Source organism: Cyprinus carpio, chromosome A11 (genome assembly GCF_018340385.1).
Source record: "Cyprinus carpio isolate SPL01 chromosome A11, ASM1834038v1, whole genome shotgun sequence".
Lineage (NCBI taxonomy): Eukaryota > Metazoa > Chordata > Actinopteri > Cypriniformes > Cyprinidae > Cyprinus > Cyprinus carpio.
This window is the reverse complement of record NC_056582.1, coordinates 7,877,136-7,894,460: the sequence shown is the minus strand read 5'-3', so window position 1 is coordinate 7,894,460 and position 17,325 is coordinate 7,877,136. Positions and strand designations below refer to the sequence as shown.

The 17,325-nt window shown below is 37.1% G+C and overlaps 1 protein-coding gene across 1 annotated transcript; it reads left to right on the top strand.

Annotated features, from left to right (window-relative positions):
* The first annotated feature begins 3,964 nt into the window (after nucleotides 1–3,964).
* LOC109063970 (neuronal acetylcholine receptor subunit alpha-2-like) lies at nucleotides 3,965–11,417 on the top strand. Its single transcript, XM_042767007.1, has 6 exons — nucleotides 3,965–4,339; nucleotides 4,771–4,922; nucleotides 5,083–5,127; nucleotides 5,284–5,393; nucleotides 7,656–9,045; nucleotides 11,090–11,417. Exons 1-6 carry the CDS (start codon nucleotides 4,282–4,284, stop codon nucleotides 11,213–11,215), a joined length of 1,881 nt encoding a protein of 626 aa, XP_042622941.1. The 5' UTR covers nucleotides 3,965–4,281; the 3' UTR covers nucleotides 11,216–11,417.
* The last annotated feature ends 5,908 nt before the right edge of the window (nucleotides 11,418–17,325 follow it).

The following is a 17,325-nucleotide window of genomic DNA, read 5'->3' as shown; positions in this document are numbered from 1 at the left end:
TGGAAGAGGTGTTAGTGAGGCCAGCAGGGGGTGCTCACCCTGTTGTCTGTGTGGGTCCTAATGCCCCAGTATAGTGACAGGGACACTATACTGTAAAAAGCACTGTCCTTTGGATGAGACATTAAACCGAGGTCCTGACTCTCTGTGGTCATAAAAAAAATCCCATGGCACTTCTCATAAAGAGTAGGGGTGTATCACCAGTATCCAGGCCAAATTCCCTCCACTGGCTCCGAATAATCCTCATCCACTGAATTGGCTCTGTCTCTCTCTCTCCTCTCCACCTGTAGACAGTGTGTGGTGAGTGCACTGGTGCTGTTGTACTGTGGCTGCCGTTGCATCATCCAGGTGGATGCTGCTCACTGGTGGTGGCTGAGGAGAGAGCCCCTCATGATTGTAAAGCACTTTGGGTGTACAGCAATACACAATAAAGCACTATATAAATGCCTCATTCATTCATTCATTCATTCATTCGTAGATGTTGCGATTTGGACACCTCACCCTTCCAATATATGAAGGGGCATTTCTGAGAGGTAAGACTTATACCACTGGAGTGCGGTTCCTTTGCCAAAAGGGTTGACAGGAGTATCTGGTGGTTAACCATGTCTAAAACAGCGGACAGTTCCACCAAGATAAGTACTGAAGATTTGGAAGCCGCTCTTGCCAGTCTCAGGGCTTCAACAATCAAGAATAAGGCAGTCTCGGTTGAATGTTCACTTCTGAAGCCAGACTGGCTGCTGTCAAGGAGTTTTTTGTGTGTGAGAAAGTCAGAGACTTGGTTAAACACAAATTGTTCAAGTGTTTTTGCAATGAAAGGAAGAAGGGATAATGTCTGTAGTTCTCTAGAAGAGCTGGGTTAAAACAGTGTTTCTAGTGGGGTTATCGGAGCCTGTTTAAATGTTGAGGGACAAACACCAGTGTAAAGGGATGTGTTAATGATGTGAGTGCAACAATTACAAATCAATTACAGCTGAAGAAGAAATGGTTTGAAGGAGATTAGATGTAATAGGATCATGCAGACAAATAGTAGGATGAAAGAAAAAAAAAAATCTAGAAAAAGAAACTAACCACCTCAAAATTTCAAAAAGAAAAATCTAGTTAAAAATGTGCCGAATTCTTTGAAGTGTATTCTTTGCATTTCACATGCTGAAAAACCTTTATTTCACCATTTTTTTTTTAGAAAAGTTTAAACATATTGACTAAAAATGTTTTTTTTGTAAACATCAAATAAAAAGTGTTGTGTTGACATTCCTCATGAGTGTTTTTTATTTAATTTTAATGATTATTTAAAAAGATAAAAATAGTTATTTTTTTATAAACATCATAAGTTTATTCATTGATTAATATTCATAAATTAATTAATATTCATAAATATTTTTATATTTTTAGGGAGTCTTTAGTTATTTAAGGGATTTTCTCTTTAATATAAATTCCTGTTTTGTTTTCTTGTTATGTTGCATATTTTAACATATTGCACTGCTTTGATTTGGCAGACTTTTGGCAGATTGTTTTTTTTTTTTTTTTTTTTGCTGAATAATAATTTTTTGTTGTTGTTTTTGTTTATCTTCATTATGATATTAGGACAATTGTCTCACCCATATATTTCTGACTGTATGCACAAACAAATATATATATATATATATATATATATATATATATATATATATATATATATATATATATATATATATATATATATATATATCAAAAAAGAATTCAGAATAATTAAAAGCACGCTCATCATAGAATATTCATTGTATGTATTAATTGCATTTTTTAAATGATGAGGAATAATTTACACAAAAATGACAATTCTGCCATCAATTGCCCTCATGTCATTTCAAACCTGTATTACTCTCTTTCTTCTACCTACAGTATAATGAAAAAGTTTAACTTCCACATAAACTTCCATTTACAAAATTACATTTTTCCTCTTTTATTTTTATTTGAATGATTCCTTTAATAAACAGGACAAAAAATGAGTGTTATATCATTACCCACATGTTTATGCATACAGTCAGAGAGTATGGAGCGCTGCAGAGGTCATATTTGGGCTCAGATATGCTGCTTATATGTAATTCTGAGTCTATGATGCAGAAATAACCGTGATGAATTACGGACGGCTGATATGTGAACAGGTGTTATGACTGGATACCAGATCTAGCACGGTATTGATCAACAAACAGTTGTAGCTCAGTAAGTTCAAGGTGAACATGACATTCAGGGAGTGCACTTGCTTTATGAGTATTGCTGTATGCCTGGGTGTGAATTTAGCTTTATGTGATCCAATTCAGTATATTAAACTCATATTTCTGTCTATTAAAGCACCATTAAATTGCTCTCTCTTATGTAAGGCTGGTTAAAGTCATATCCGCCCATTGATCAAAGCTGACATGATATTACAAGCAGTTACGTTAGATAGGCATTCAGGGTGTGGAAATTTCAGATTCAATAGGATGATATTGATCCTGAATTTCTGAGTTTGTGTGTGTGTGAACGAGAGAGAGAGACACAGACAAGAAGTGAGAGAAAGGATATCTCTGTCAGGTCTTTTCTCTCAGCACCTTAATGAAAGTCTGGATATTGCGATTCAAGGTTGAATTCATTCGCGTGGAGGACAACGTTCTCCGTGGGCATTTGCAAATGGCATCTGATGAAACAAATTATGAATGTTGATGACCGGGGACTTGTTCACAGCCAGAAAATAGCTCTTTGCAGCTGGTTTCTGTCCAACATTTAGTGTTTGTAGGTAAACATAGGTAAACACAGTCTTGCTATTAGGTAAAGTGATCAGTCAGCTTTGAGGGAAAAACTATTTCATATTTAGCATTTGACAACCCCTTGGTGTTTTATGCATGGCGTAAATGTATTGCAAGCTCTCCCTGCATGTCCACTTCATATCTGTATTATTCATAAGGAAATTGTGGGTCATCCATGGCTGATTTATTGCCTCTTCAGACAGATGGTTAATCAGTTTCTTGGAGAGGCTCTTGTTGGATTGCAGGTGTGTGCTGGATTGGAAACAGCATGGATAAATATTTTATTTACTCTCTTTTAAAATGCTAATCTTCCCCTGATAGCAGCTTTTGGTGGTTAGTTCTCTATAAGACATACATGTCTTATGGTACAGTATTAATGATAAATGATTGGCATGCATAACAGCCTTGTGTTTTTCTTAAAGAGCTGGTTAATCATGTAATTATATATTTATCTATTAATATTATATAATTATATAAAAAAAAAAATTATATATTTATATATAATTTGGGACCAAATATACATGCAAGAATATAACAAACTTCATTTTTTATCAAATATAAGACATTTAAATTTTGAATGAACTTTTAATCTTACTTACAGATAAATAAATGTTAATCACACAGGCTCATGCTATCAGGGACAAACGCTGAGACGGAGCATCTCTTCTTGTAATTAATAAGCAGAAAGCATCCTGAGTTTGGCTGCCACTGCTCATCTGCACTGTTAGATCACTTCCAGACATATTTCAGTCTGTTTCCGTCTCCTTTCCTTTGACTTTTTCATCCCTTCTCTCTCTCTCTCTCTCTCTCTCACACACACACACACACACACACACACACACACACACACACACACACACACACACACACACACACACACGCACACGCACACACATGCGCACACACACACACACACACACACACCTTCTTGCTCTTATGGTCCTGGATTTGCAATCTTAAACTTCTTTAAAGGCGAAACATAAAAAACTTAATAGAAAAATGCAATTAAAAACAGTTCATGCTCATATAAACATATCAAGAACTTTCACATAAGGTATTTAGCCACGTTATTTTAAGAATTTGTCCTCAATCAATATCTTCTTGCCCTCTCTCTCTCTGTGACACATTCTCATGTATAAAGCGCAGCCTCCAGCGCACAACATCTACTCAGCGTAATAGGCAGAGATTGGAAGGTGGAGGGGCCAGAGAGGAGAGATACTGAGAGTGAAACAGCAAAACACAGAGAGAGAGAGAGAGGGAAGGAAGAGAGAAAGGGGGAGGAAAAGAGTCTGATGACAGCTAGAGAGGCATTCTGATGGACTCCTCACTTTTACAAAAGCTTTGGACACTGAATGGCTGATTTTATGCGCTTTTTGGTTTTTTTTTTAGTTTGCAGAGAGATGATCTACCAGTCTTTTCACAGAAAGGGATTTTTTAATATAATAAATATTTAGATTTTTTTTTTTATTAGCTCAACTGGAAATAAATTTTCGTTTGGGACATCATCCGACATCAATTGGACAAGATGAGAGCAGCGTGGAGTGTCTTCTTTCTTCTGTGCGTCTGTCTGCAGCTGGAGTATGGTAAAGTCTGACCTTCGGTTTAACTTTACAAGTAACTCGCTGCAGTTACAAAATACCCTTGATTTCCTGTTTATGTACTGATGCAGTGTGAATGAGGGGTAGTGAGCAGCTCGTCACTACATAATGTTTTTCAAAGACAAAGACAATAAAATCCCCATGCACATTACTAGGAAAAAGCTGCGACGACAATAATGATACTTACAATGTAATAATAATTATTTAATATTGTTATATCATACAGTATAATAATATCACAAATTTTTATTATAATACTAAAATAAAAATAATTTTTATTTTATATAATAATAATAACAAACGTCATGTTTTGAATGTAAAAAAATATTGTTTGTAATGGAAACAGCTGTTATCCTATTTGTATGGTGTAGATTTAAGCAGCGCTGCTGAAACTTGGTTTATAATCCTCTGACCAGTGTTTTCCACCAGTCCAGCTCGTGCCCATGCGGAAGAAAGACTCCTGCAATCTTTGTTCAGCAACTACAACAAGCTCTCTCGTCCGGTAGCAAACATCTCAGATGTGGTTCTGGTCCACTTTGGCTTGTCCATTGCTCAGCTCATTGATGTGGTGAGTCTCAGATGCACTCCAGCACAGCAACATCTTAATTTTACCAAAAAAAAAAAACGGAAAAAGTTTATGGACAGTGACATATACTCACTATATATTTAACCCATCTCTTACTTCTCTCTTCTGCATTGATATCCTACTTTGCATCATAATAAACCAGGATGAGAAGAATCAGATGATGACCACAAATGTCTGGGTGAAGCAGGTAGGTTTTAATAAAAAAAAATAAAAAAATAAAACACAGCCCATAATTGGGCATTAATGAGATTTTTAATTGGAACTGGGCTCTTGTTGCTTCACTCTCCACCCCTGTCATACCTGCTGGTTGTGAACAGTGATGAGCACACATGTTTCCCTGCAGGAGTGGAACGATTACAAGCTGCGCTGGAACCCAGAGGAGTATGAGAATGTCACCTCCATCAGGATCCCCTCCGAGATCATCTGGAGACCGGATATTGTGCTCTATAACAAGTGTGTGACGCTTTTAACAATCCGGAATACGGCCAAATCCATTTCTAAAAATCTATATCCTCAAACACTGTTAACCTCCTGCTGTTCCAGCATTGTAATGTGTTCACGCTATTCCAGACTGCACTTTGGGTACCTGTTAACTCTTTTCCTCAGGGTGATGCTGTGGTTCTTACAGAGGAAACTGGTGCATAATATTTGTAATCTTTAATCCCCCTTTAATCTTAATTCTGTATGTCTTCTGTTCATGCAGTGATAACTAGAAGTCATGGGAATTAGGCTGTCCTTCATTATGAAGGCTGATATGAGTACTGATCAGTGCTGCCCTTATAAGAGACCAGGGTGAAGTGAGTGAAATTACAGACGGTTCAGTTAAAGGTGCATTGTGTGAGGCTTTTGCACTAAAAGAAATACTAGGTTTTAAAGAAAGTCTTATTCATACATTACAATTACTGATCAGAAATGGAGTATAATTGCTTGCCTTTTTTAGACATCTACAGCTAAAATGTACTTTAAATGGTAAATATAGTTCTTTGTCAAATCTACGAATTTAACATAGGATCATGTAAGGTAAGGATGTTTTATTTACCTTTTATTTACATTTATTTACATACCTTTATTTACTAGAATTATTACTTTCAGATTAATCTATTTTGTTCACACAAAATTGAAATTCTGTCATTGTTTACTTACCCTCATGTTGTTCCATATCTGTTTGATGCAGTAGAGTTTGCAGTCTGGACTGAATGTCACCAACATGAAAGAAAAAAAGCCCACGTAACACAAAATAGTGCCAAAAAAACCCAAAACAAACACACCTTTCGTTCTTCTCAGGCTGCATGCAGTCCAATTCTGAGCTGGTTCTTTTACAGAATCAGGAGTTAAGGCTGGAATACACTACATGACTTTTAAAATCAGAAAAGATTTTTAACACACTTGGCATCATACACTTGCAGACTCTGTAAATAGTCATAGTGGAAAACTGGCCATCATACACTAAGCGACTGAGGATTGTACACCATACAGTCATTCCAATCACAACAAAATTCAAGCAGAAACGTGTGCCTTGTTGCTAGGACATGCTTGACAAATGAAAACAATATGTGTTTTAAAATAGGCTGACAATATCACTGAATGCAATCAAAGTCTGAAGTAAAAAAATCAGAGTCTGTGACCATCATACACTATGCGTTTTTCTATGAAATCTGTCAACTCAAATCTGTAGACTGGCTCTGATTTTCGGCAGTTACTGCAGACTTATCCAAACTATAAATTGGGGGCAAAATCATGTAGTGAATTCCAGCCTTTAGCGGATTGAATCAGTCTGAAGAGTCGTTCTCAAAATTGACTCAACAAACATCCGACTCACTTCATCAGGAAGTTACCGTTACTTTTATTGATATTCATCACATGAAACTCAAATTACTACTCATATGGCCTACAGTTAAAGAAAATGTAATCTATATTTTAATAATAAAATAAATATGTATTTTAAAAAGTCCTTTTGATCAGCTTTTTAAAATTTGCTAGTAAATTTCTAATTATACTTTATTATCATCAAACCATGGAATGGATTGCTTGATTGATAGACAGATCGATCAATCAATCAATCAATCAATCAATCAATCAATCAATCAATCAATCAATCAATCAGTCATAGTTTGTAGTTAATTTTGGCAATATTCATTCAAAAACTAAGGTGTATAAGCTCAGATCAATGAGGCCTATGATTAATCAGTTTCAAAATAAAATACAAAACCTGTGCCAATTGAAGGAAACAAAGTTGATAAAAAAAGACTCAATCCATTATTTGATAATAACATATCATAAGAAATTTATTAATTTTTTGTAGGCTGGTCATTTTTGACTGGGAACATCACAAGTGTAACTACCAATTTCTAGACAAAGCAAATCCTCTCTGAGTCAGAACACAATAGTTAATGACTAAAGTTTTTTGTCCTTTTGAAGCTCTATGTAAACTGATAGAATTTTTGGTTGAACTGATCTTTACATAAGCTCTGATTGCACATTTGCATTTTAAGTGAATACAGAAGCTATTAGAACAATTATGAACATGAGCCAAGATATTTGCTCTATTAGGAAGAAAGTTCTGAGAGTTCAGAGGTTAAACACAGTCAAAGACGTCACGGGTTATTGATGGTTTGGCTCACTGTGATGCACTGACACCGCTAAAGCTGTCTTTCACATTGCTCCACAGATATTTCATCGCAGGTTCTGTCTGATAGTTTTGTGTTTGATCTGCAGTGCGGACGGAGACTTTGCGGTGACTCACTTGACTAAAGCTCAGGTGTTTTACGATGGCTGGATCAAATGGAAACCTCCTGCCATTTATAAAAGCTCCTGCAGCATCGATGTCACCTTCTTTCCCTTCGACCAGCAAAACTGCAAGATGAAATTCGGCTCTTGGACGTACGATCGGGCCAAGATTGACCTGGTCAGCATGGCCAGTGATGTAGACCAGATGGACTACTGGGAAAGCGGGGAGTGGGTCATCATAAACGCCGTTGGTACTTACAACATCAAGAAGTATGAGTGCTGTACAGAAATCTACCCAGATATCACCTACTCCTTCATCATCAGACGTCTTCCTCTGTTCTACACCATCAATCTAATCATCCCCTGCTTGCTTATATCCTGCCTGACCGTTCTGGTCTTCTACCTTCCCTCAGAGTGTGCTGAGAAAATCACGCTGTGCATCTCTGTCCTCCTCTCTCTGACCGTTTTCCTCCTGCTTATCACGGAAATCATCCCCTCAACCTCGCTAGTCATCCCGCTTATTGGCGAGTACCTCCTCTTCACCATGATCTTCGTCACCCTGTCTATCATCATCACTGTGTTTGTGCTCAATGTACACCACCGTTCGTCCCGCACACACAGCATGCCACACTGGGTGCGCCAGTTTTTCCTTCACATGGTGCCCCGTTACCTGTTCATGAAACGTCCTCCCGCCTCAGGTAAGAGGAACTGTGGGAAACTGATTGAGATGATGCACAAGCCAATGGCATCACAGTCCATGTTTCTACGGAACAACATTCTGGATATTTCTCCGCAAAGCCCGCTCCCTCATTTGGACATGGACATGGTTGCCCAGCTGGATCAAATTCAGCAGGACTCTTCCCCCAAACCCATGTTTTTCTGCAGTTCTCCCAGCAGCCAGTATTCCATCCTGCAAGAGGAAACTTCACAGACACCTCAAGCACAGGTCCTCGCTTTTACGTGCGCATACACAAACAGCGTCTTTGCCTCAAGCACACCTTCATTTCCTGATACTATGCTTGGTACTCTGCTGCACACTATCCCGCAGGATGGAGCCGAGTGTACAAACCGTGATATCCAAGGCCAGAGTGTTGAGAGAGTCTTCGTGGAAGCTAAAGAGAGTGTTCTGGGAGCAGGGAGTTGTCAACACTGTCTTACATCTGAGGGGACGAGTCTACAGAAGCTTGATCACGATGAAGCAGGGAGGTGTACCAGACATAACATGCCCAGCGCTCAGATCTCCAGCTCTAACAGTGACGGCACTACTGATCTGAATGCAGAGCAGCCAGGGAGCAATCTGTCGCAGTCCCTGCTCAAGGCCCTGGAAGGAGTTCAGTACATTGCTGACCATCTGAGAGCAGAAGATTCAGACTTTTCGGTAAGTTTTACCAATTAAAGGGGTCATATGATGCTTTTTTTAAAGAACATTATTTTGTGTATTTGGAGTAACATAATATGTTGACATGCTTTAATGTTCAAAAAACACATTATTTTTCAAATACTGTACATTATTGTAATTCCTCTGTGCCCCGCCTCTCTCAAACGCATCGTTTTCTACAAAGCCCCTCCTTCTGACAAGCGCAGTCTGCTCTGATTGGCCAACTGACCCAGTGCATTGTGATTGGCCGAACACCGCAAGCATGCATCGGAAATGTAATACCTTTCCATAATCGTGAGCTTCATCTTTCAAAATAAATGTAAAGACAGTTAATAATGTTCTTAGTTTTACCATCAGTTCAAGCCTGAAAGGGGAACAGAGTCGCGTGACAGACACATTGATGAAGCTCGTATGTGTTTGCAGTAACGTTACACAAGCCACAGACGGTTAAGACAGCTGACTCTGTGATGTGACCCGGTCTCTCTCTCTCTCTCACACACGTGATGTGACACGGTCTCTCTCTCTCTCTCACACACTCAAAAATAGACAGACAAACACACGACGCACAAAACTCCGCATTTGAACAGTCGATAGCAAATACTTTAATAATACTTACAGAAGTTGATTCAGAAGCACCAGATTGTCGTAGCAAAGTCAGAATTACCTCTTCTCCTAGGTTCACAAAACAGTCGTCCATAAAATGCGTTGCTGTTCTGTTGTAAGTAATCTTAAAGATTCCTAAATGCATTTACTTTCGGAAGGCCAAATAAAGTGCTTTTGCTTTCGCATAGATACACACAGCATCTCCCTGACATGACTGCTTCAACACTAAGTTTGGTTACTGAAGCCACGCCTTCTTTCTCTGCGTGAACATTTTGGCGGCATTATGCAAATATTTCCACATCGTGACGTAGATATGTGGGGGCGGGTTTGAACGAAACGTTTTAGGGGGGCGTGGCAGAGTTTTAGCTTTGATAAAGAATATCTCTTTGGATTTGAGACTTTAGTCTTTGCAACTTTACAGATCTTCTTCATGCACCAAGAGCTTGTAACACTTCAAAGAGAAAGGAACAATGTAAATTGCATCATATGACCCCTTTAAAAGTGCTTCGCCTTCAAGACAAATACAAATTTTGTCATCATTTAATTATGTTATATCATTCCAAACCTTTCTTTGTTGAAACATAAATGCTCACCCTAGGCCTGCCGATATAACATGTTAATGTGGTGCGTTAAATTATAGAATAAATAAAGTGTTAAAATTAATAAATGCATTTGAAGTATCGCATCAGAAACGAGCATGCAAATGCCTAATTTGGCGATTCTTCAAAATGCACATAAAAACAGGGTGATGAAAACATAGCTAATGACTAAAACTGGTAACTCATCTTTGTGAACTGTTAATTAAAAGCACCAATATGTTCATTCAAGAATTAGAGTAGCCTTCCTGATTGCTCGGTGCATTTCTGAATCATGCAATTTAACCCGCTTATATGTTCTTGAACCAAACTATTGATTGCGCCATATGTTTGTGAGGAAAGACGTTTCTTGTCATTATTTTGCGGTATGCAGTCTTTTTATTTAATCAAATTCAATACAAACTACAAAGTCACATTCACAGCTCAGGTAAAATATGATTTGATATGAGGGTGAGTAAATATATTTATTTTTGGATGAAGTAGGCCTATTTCTGAAAATAAAAATACAGTAGAGATGAAAGTAAAATAAAAACAAACACAAAATAGCTCTAAAGGTAAATAGACTGTTAAAATATATATATATATTATAAGAACCTTGAAACATTAGATTCTGCTCAAGTACTTCTTAGGCACTTTGAACTGGCCTTTGATATTGGGATTATTTCTTTTTTATCACTGCTCTTGCTACATAAAAAAAAAAAAAAAAAAAAACAAAACAAAAACACAGTGGTCTCACAGGAAAGTAGTCATCCCCAAAAAAAAAAAATCAATTCTGAGAGAGAAAGACGCGAGTGAACTATATATCATGATATCTGAAATGAATGAATCTCCTTTTGTCCCACCAGGTGAGGGAAGACTGGAAATATGTTGCCATGGTGATTGATAGAATATTCCTCTGGATGTTTGTGCTGGTGTGCATTCTGGGGACCGTCGGACTGTTCCTCCCACCGTGGCTGGCTGGAATGATCTAGATCCTCATGTAAAGTATCTGAATGGTTCTGGGTGGGTGGGGAATGGCCTTGTCAATCACATTTGACTTCAGTGACCTCGTTAAACTTTCCCTGTCATGAAAATTAAGTGATGTTTATGGAGTCAATTCAATGCCACATATACTCGCAAAAGAATTGAAGTATTGGAAAAGAAAATAAAGTTTTGCAAACGAAAATGAAAGGACTGAGAAAAAAAAGTTATTGCAAGAAAAAAAATATTTTTCAAAATATATATAAATGATAATATATAATATAAATATATAATAAATATATAATGAAAACATAAATGAAACAGAGCAAAAGCAATGATTTTGCTAAATATTTTCCATGGTCATAGCTACTAATTTATTTGTTTCAGTCAAGTTTGAGCTTGCATTACTGTTTTTCCCTTTGTGCTTCACGTTTCTGCGCGTCTCACTTTCTGGCATTGTTTTGACATGGGGGTGGAGTCAAGGGACTGGGTCATGTACAACAGGCCTGGACACGCCTCCCTGGAAGTTACGTCATCGGCCTGAGATGCAGATCACATCTGATCATGGCACCGTCATTGAGTAGAGGCATGAGGGTGGATCGTTTCCTTTTATTCACTAGCATTAAAACATGCATGGCTTCGCTTTATTAACTATATGTGTATTAACAGCGTATGCTCAAGTTAAAGAAGTTGCTAACATGAACATCTGCTGTTTATTTCTCTCAATGTACACACTATTATAGCATCAAAATGTGAATTGTTTTGTTTTAAGTAAATGTGTATTAACAGTGTTTGTTTCAAATCTGTTAACCTGTGGGAGGACGCCAGCGCACAGAAGCATTCTTTGTTTATATTCGTTCAAAGTTACTGCAATGTAATTAACTTGATAAACTGTACATCATCAAAAAACTTCATTTTTTAAATCTAACAGTGACAGTAATTTCTTAATTAATGTCATGAGTTATGTAAATGAAAAATTAAGTCAATACCTTTTTGTTTTGCAAAACGTCTTTTTCTCGCAATACTTAATTTTCTTTTGCAAAAAGCAGATTTATTTTTTCCTCAATACTTTCATTTTCTTTTGCAATACTTCAATACTAATACTACAATACTGCAATACTTCTTTTGCAATTATATGTGGCACTGACTTGACTCCATATGATGTTTAATGTCAGTGCAAGGGGAAGTTGGTAGTGGGTTTCTGTGCACATGAAGGACTGTTTTGTGTTAAATGCAAGTTAATAAAAAATTAAATGAAACAAAATGAAACTACTGTGATCATTTACTCACCCTCATGTCTTTCAAAATCAATGATTTTATTTCTTTTGTGGAATATAAGGAGAAACTTGAAATAGTTCTAATCACTTTTTTCCATTCAGGTAAAACTTTCAGACTTAAATGGATAGTTCACCCAAAAATGAAAATTCTGTCATCATTTACTCATTTACATGAGTTTTTTTTTTCTTCTGCTGGACATATATAAAGTATACATAATATAAAGTATACATCTAGCTTAATGGTTTACACTGGAACACATTTCAATTATTTACATTAATAGTTTTCCCCTATTTTGGGCATCGCATCACAGCACATGGAATTCAGTGTGTGAGAATTACTTACAGGAGATTTCAGCTGTGAAATATAACATAGGTGACAGCAGATAAAATTGTGCCATAGTTTGTTCAAGTCTGTCCTGAATGTGATATGAATTCATTAAGATCATTCCCAAGGTCTGCTTGTATTGCAGCTGTTCACCTTTACAAACACTGAATATATCAGACTGAAGATGCCAAAAGAGGCAGGTCCATCTTAACTTGCGAAATTGTACTCTATTTATACGAAATATATACACTATTTATGTCCATATTTTGGAAACAGCTTTCAACAAATACTTTTTACAAAAATTTGTATGTCAAAGGTTGCAAGATTTTTCTTTTTAATAAACTAAATTAACTTGCAGGGGCTATTTATAACAGGAAGAATGACTATTTAAAATGCGAAAATGACCATTACTAAATTTCAGATGATTTAGTAACTAAATGTTAAGATGTCCATTGAAAAGCCATTTGGAGGAGTGATGAAACATCTTCAAAAGACAAGAAATGAGTCCATTAATAACAAATGAAAACCACTTGAGATTTGTTTTAAATCTGTCTTTCAAGTGCTTTGTGAAGGATTTAAGATTTTGCCATTAAATGCTGACATTTCCCAATGATTTAGCGAGACATGTTACGTTATCGTTCCTGAGCAATACCGAAATAGCTGTCAAGGAAAATCTGCTCTAATTCCCCCCTCTCCTCTCAGGTGCTGGATGAGTTGACCTACAAGAGAAGAGGTCACAGGTTGAGTTAAATCAGTGCCTCAGGGCAGATGGAAAGCTCAGAGTGAACTAGTGCTGTCGTCCTCTTCAAGAGCATCACCGATATTGGATTTCACCATCCACACCATAATGACAGCTGTCAAACAACTGAGTTAGGTTTCCACTTTAAAACATGCACTAACTTTAATTCCTTTATCTGTTGGGTATGTCTTTGTAAAGAAATACTGGTTTCAATCGACATATTCATCATAAGTTCTCTTTAAAATGTTCGATACCCATACATTTTTATTCACCGTTCCAATATACAGTTCCAAAGAAGCTTTAGAAAGAAAAGTTGGTTGGATTTGAATTAAACCAAAACCAATATGCATAGGCTGTTCGGCCTGCTTTGGTTCATACATATTTAAACAAATGTCCACTGGCCAAATATAAATGATCTGCAGAAAAAGCCAAGGTATTTGGTATTAAATTGATGATTAATGATTTCATTAATAATGATTATTAGTATGTTTAGATTCTCAGAACCCTGATGTTCAGGTATGTGGTAGTAAACAGAGAAGCATCTCTTACTGCTGAGGTGCTCTGAATGTTCTTACATACAGTATAAATACATTGATGCATTTTCTAAATGACGTCTCAGATTTGATTCTAGGAGATCACTAACTGTTTCCCGGTGCTGGACTGGATAATCTTCAATTTCAGGAAGGAAATCCCCTTTCCCCTGCTGAAAGACCAGTCTGCTCAGTGTGCTGGTGTCTGACTTTTATCTTGGTCAACCAGATGCAATGGTAACTGTAAAGGAACAGTTCACCTAAAAATGAAAATTTGTTGAAAATGTAGATGAGCTTGTTTCTTCATCAGGACAGATTTGGAGAAATGTAGCATTTCATCACTGGCTCACCAATGGATCCTCTGCAGTGAATGGGTGCCGTCAGAATGAGAGTCCAAACAGCTGATAAAAACATCACAATAATCCACAACGCGACTTCAACCTATCAATGAAGTGAAAAGCTGTGTGTTTGTAATAAATAAACTCACCATATAGATGTTTTGAGAGTCTTCTATTCATTTTGTTGCTTTCTCTAGTGAGAGAAATGCTGTTTGTCCAGTAACAGAAAGCAATTCTGATCCACACGGGAGATTTAGTGCTGTACTGCATTTACATGTAATAATTTAGAAGGCTTCTACATAGAAGAGCAAACAATGACAAGTTAACAAGCTGTAGTGTAGTAAATAAGGAAAAGACAAAACAGGAAATTAGTTAAAGGGATACAGTAGTTCACCCAAAAAATGAAAATTACCCTATGATTTACTCACCCTCAATCCGTCCTAGGTGTATATGACTTTCTTCTTTCAGACGAATACAGTCGGAGTTATATTTTAAAATCTCCTGGCTCTTCCAAGCTTTATAATGGGAGTGAATGAGGGTCGAGATTTTGAAGTCCAAGAAAGTGCATCCATCTGTCATAAAAAGTGCTCCACACGGCACCTGTTGTATGTGGATTCACGGTAGAGTGGCAAAACAAAACACTGGTCATGAATTAGATGTACAAAATGAGGATTTGTAAAGAAAAATATCAGAGGATTTTGATATAGGCCAAGAGGAGACTGGTTTTCCTTTTCTGTAAACAAAACTTGGATCTATTGAGACTAACATTTTCTCACCAGTGCTAATGCTATGCCTACATTCTACTCATCCGCTGGAACGCCACTCTCTCGTGAACACATGTACGACAGTTAGCGGAAGCTAGAGATTACAGTTTATACATTTTATAGATATTTTTCTTACACAAACGCATTGATTCACTTCAGAAGGCTAACCCCCGGAGTCGAGTGGAGCACTTTTTATGATGGATGGACAAACTTAATTTTGCTTCCAAATCTCAACCACCATTCACTTCCATTATAAAGTTTGGAAGAGCCAGGATATTTTTTAATATAACTCTGACTGTATTTGTCTGAAAGAAGAAAGTCATACACACCTAGAATGGCTTGAGGGGGAATAAATCATGGGGTAATTTTCATTTTTTGCATTAACTATCCCTTTAATGCTACACTAGCCTATGTAGCATTGTAATATTTGTAACATATGTAACATTTGGCCCTATAGCGGTCAAAAATAAAAACTGTACACGTCTTTTAGTTCTCTGTTTTTCAATGCAGAAGAAGGTGGTTTGGGGTACAGACAACACGTTCACTTCTACAAAACAATTCAGCCAGTCGCACAGCCATTTGTAGGCTGCGTGTGTAATTCCCTGCTATATTCGAAGGTCTAAAACATACATTTTTGGTAAGTGTATTTTTGTAAGGACATGTTTTGAAAGGTGGATTTTTCACTCTTATCAATTAATATTTTGTTACTTTTATCAAAGTGTAGCTTTGAATAAATCTAGAACAATTACATCTAAAATCATTTTAGAAATATCTTCAGCTTTTCCTTTAAGTTTGTTCATTCACAGAGAGATTTTGAAAGTGACACTAATCAAATAACACATAACATCTGAATATTTGTTATTCTAAAAGCCAGATCATTTTTCAGCATGCAAAAAAGGAGAACCTGTGAGACTGTAGTGTCTGCAGAAGGACAATGTGCTAGGTCATTGTGAAAAAAGAGGGCAGCGGTTCATTATTTTCTCCCATTCACAGGTAAGACTGTGATCATTTCGAATTCAGTCATCTTCTGCTCCTGAGCCTTCAGCTTGCAAACACAGCAGAATCCCAAAGGACAGAAAAGAGGCAGAACTACTCATTCTATGGTGTGAAAAGGAACAGCAGACAGAAGAGGAACTGGAAGAAATAATGAGAGAGTTATAAAGAGAGGGGGGAAGAGAATGAAGGAGGTGAAATTCTACCTTCTGTTCCATCTGCTTAGGGACTCGGTGAGCAACAGGATTCCTCTCTCCACCTGAGCAACCCGGAGGAGCTGAATGTTCATGGAGCGTCTGGTGTTGTTCCACTCCTGCAGGCGTCTGAGCCAGTAACGGATGAGTTTAATGAGCAGGAAAAGGCAGCTTGTGATTTATCACCAAGTTTAAGTCACTGAGTTCTAATCATTCTAATAATCGCACACCAATAATTGAATGGTTTATTTGTGTTTATATGCACAGGAGAGAAAAAATAAATAAATCAAGTATTGTACGTAACATTAATTTGTTCTTAACGTTGTTGTAATGTTAATGAATTTGGAGTATTCTAAATTAGCTTAAAGCTAATTACCAAAACCATATAAGGGCTTTCAAATGATAAACATTTGTGATGGATTTATCGATGACACTGACAATTCTGTCCAATTACTGTATGTCCCGAGCATCTTTCATACTGGCCATTGGGCAGTCTTTACTGTCAAGCCCTGATTTAGTAATATTTATGCTACACTGGCAGATACAGTCTTCTTGGACTTGTACTGACACCTAGTGGTGTGGATGAAGCATCCCAAAACATTTCCAGTTGTTATTAGCTGACATTATCAAATAACAGTCACAAATCCCACCTGGACATGCAATAAGCAAAGACATCTGACCAGGTTAGAATGTGTACTGTACATGCATAAATGAGATTTGAGAGCTACAGCCGCAGACGTAAAATATCACTTCTTACTGTTTTCTTTTGATTATGGGGTGAAACATGACATGGACATGTTCTTGACAGGCTTCGTGAGCTTCACCCACACATATCTGTAAGGTGTTGAGGTAGGAGGAAGCTGATCCAGAGGCTGTTATGAATACAAGTGTCAAAGTCTTGAACTAAACTCTACGTACATGCCCAAAAGTCAGCAACCTTGGTTTGAGCCAATTTTAGCCA

What these genes read in the sequence shown, in the direction of transcription:
- LOC109063970 (XM_042767007.1), top strand. Translation starts at nt 4,282, where the DNA reads ATGAGAGCAGCGTGGAGTGTCTTCTTTCTTCTGTGCGTCTGTCTGCAG. An exon ending in CTGTCTGCAGCTGGAGTATG is followed by an intron (nt 4,340 to 4,770) that starts GTAAAGTCTGAC and finishes TCCTCTGACCAG; the next exon opens with TGTTTTCCACCAGTCCAGCT. An exon ending in CAGAAGATTCAGACTTTTCG is followed by an intron (nt 9,046 to 11,089) that starts GTAAGTTTTACC and finishes TTGTCCCACCAG; the next exon opens with GTGAGGGAAGACTGGAAATA.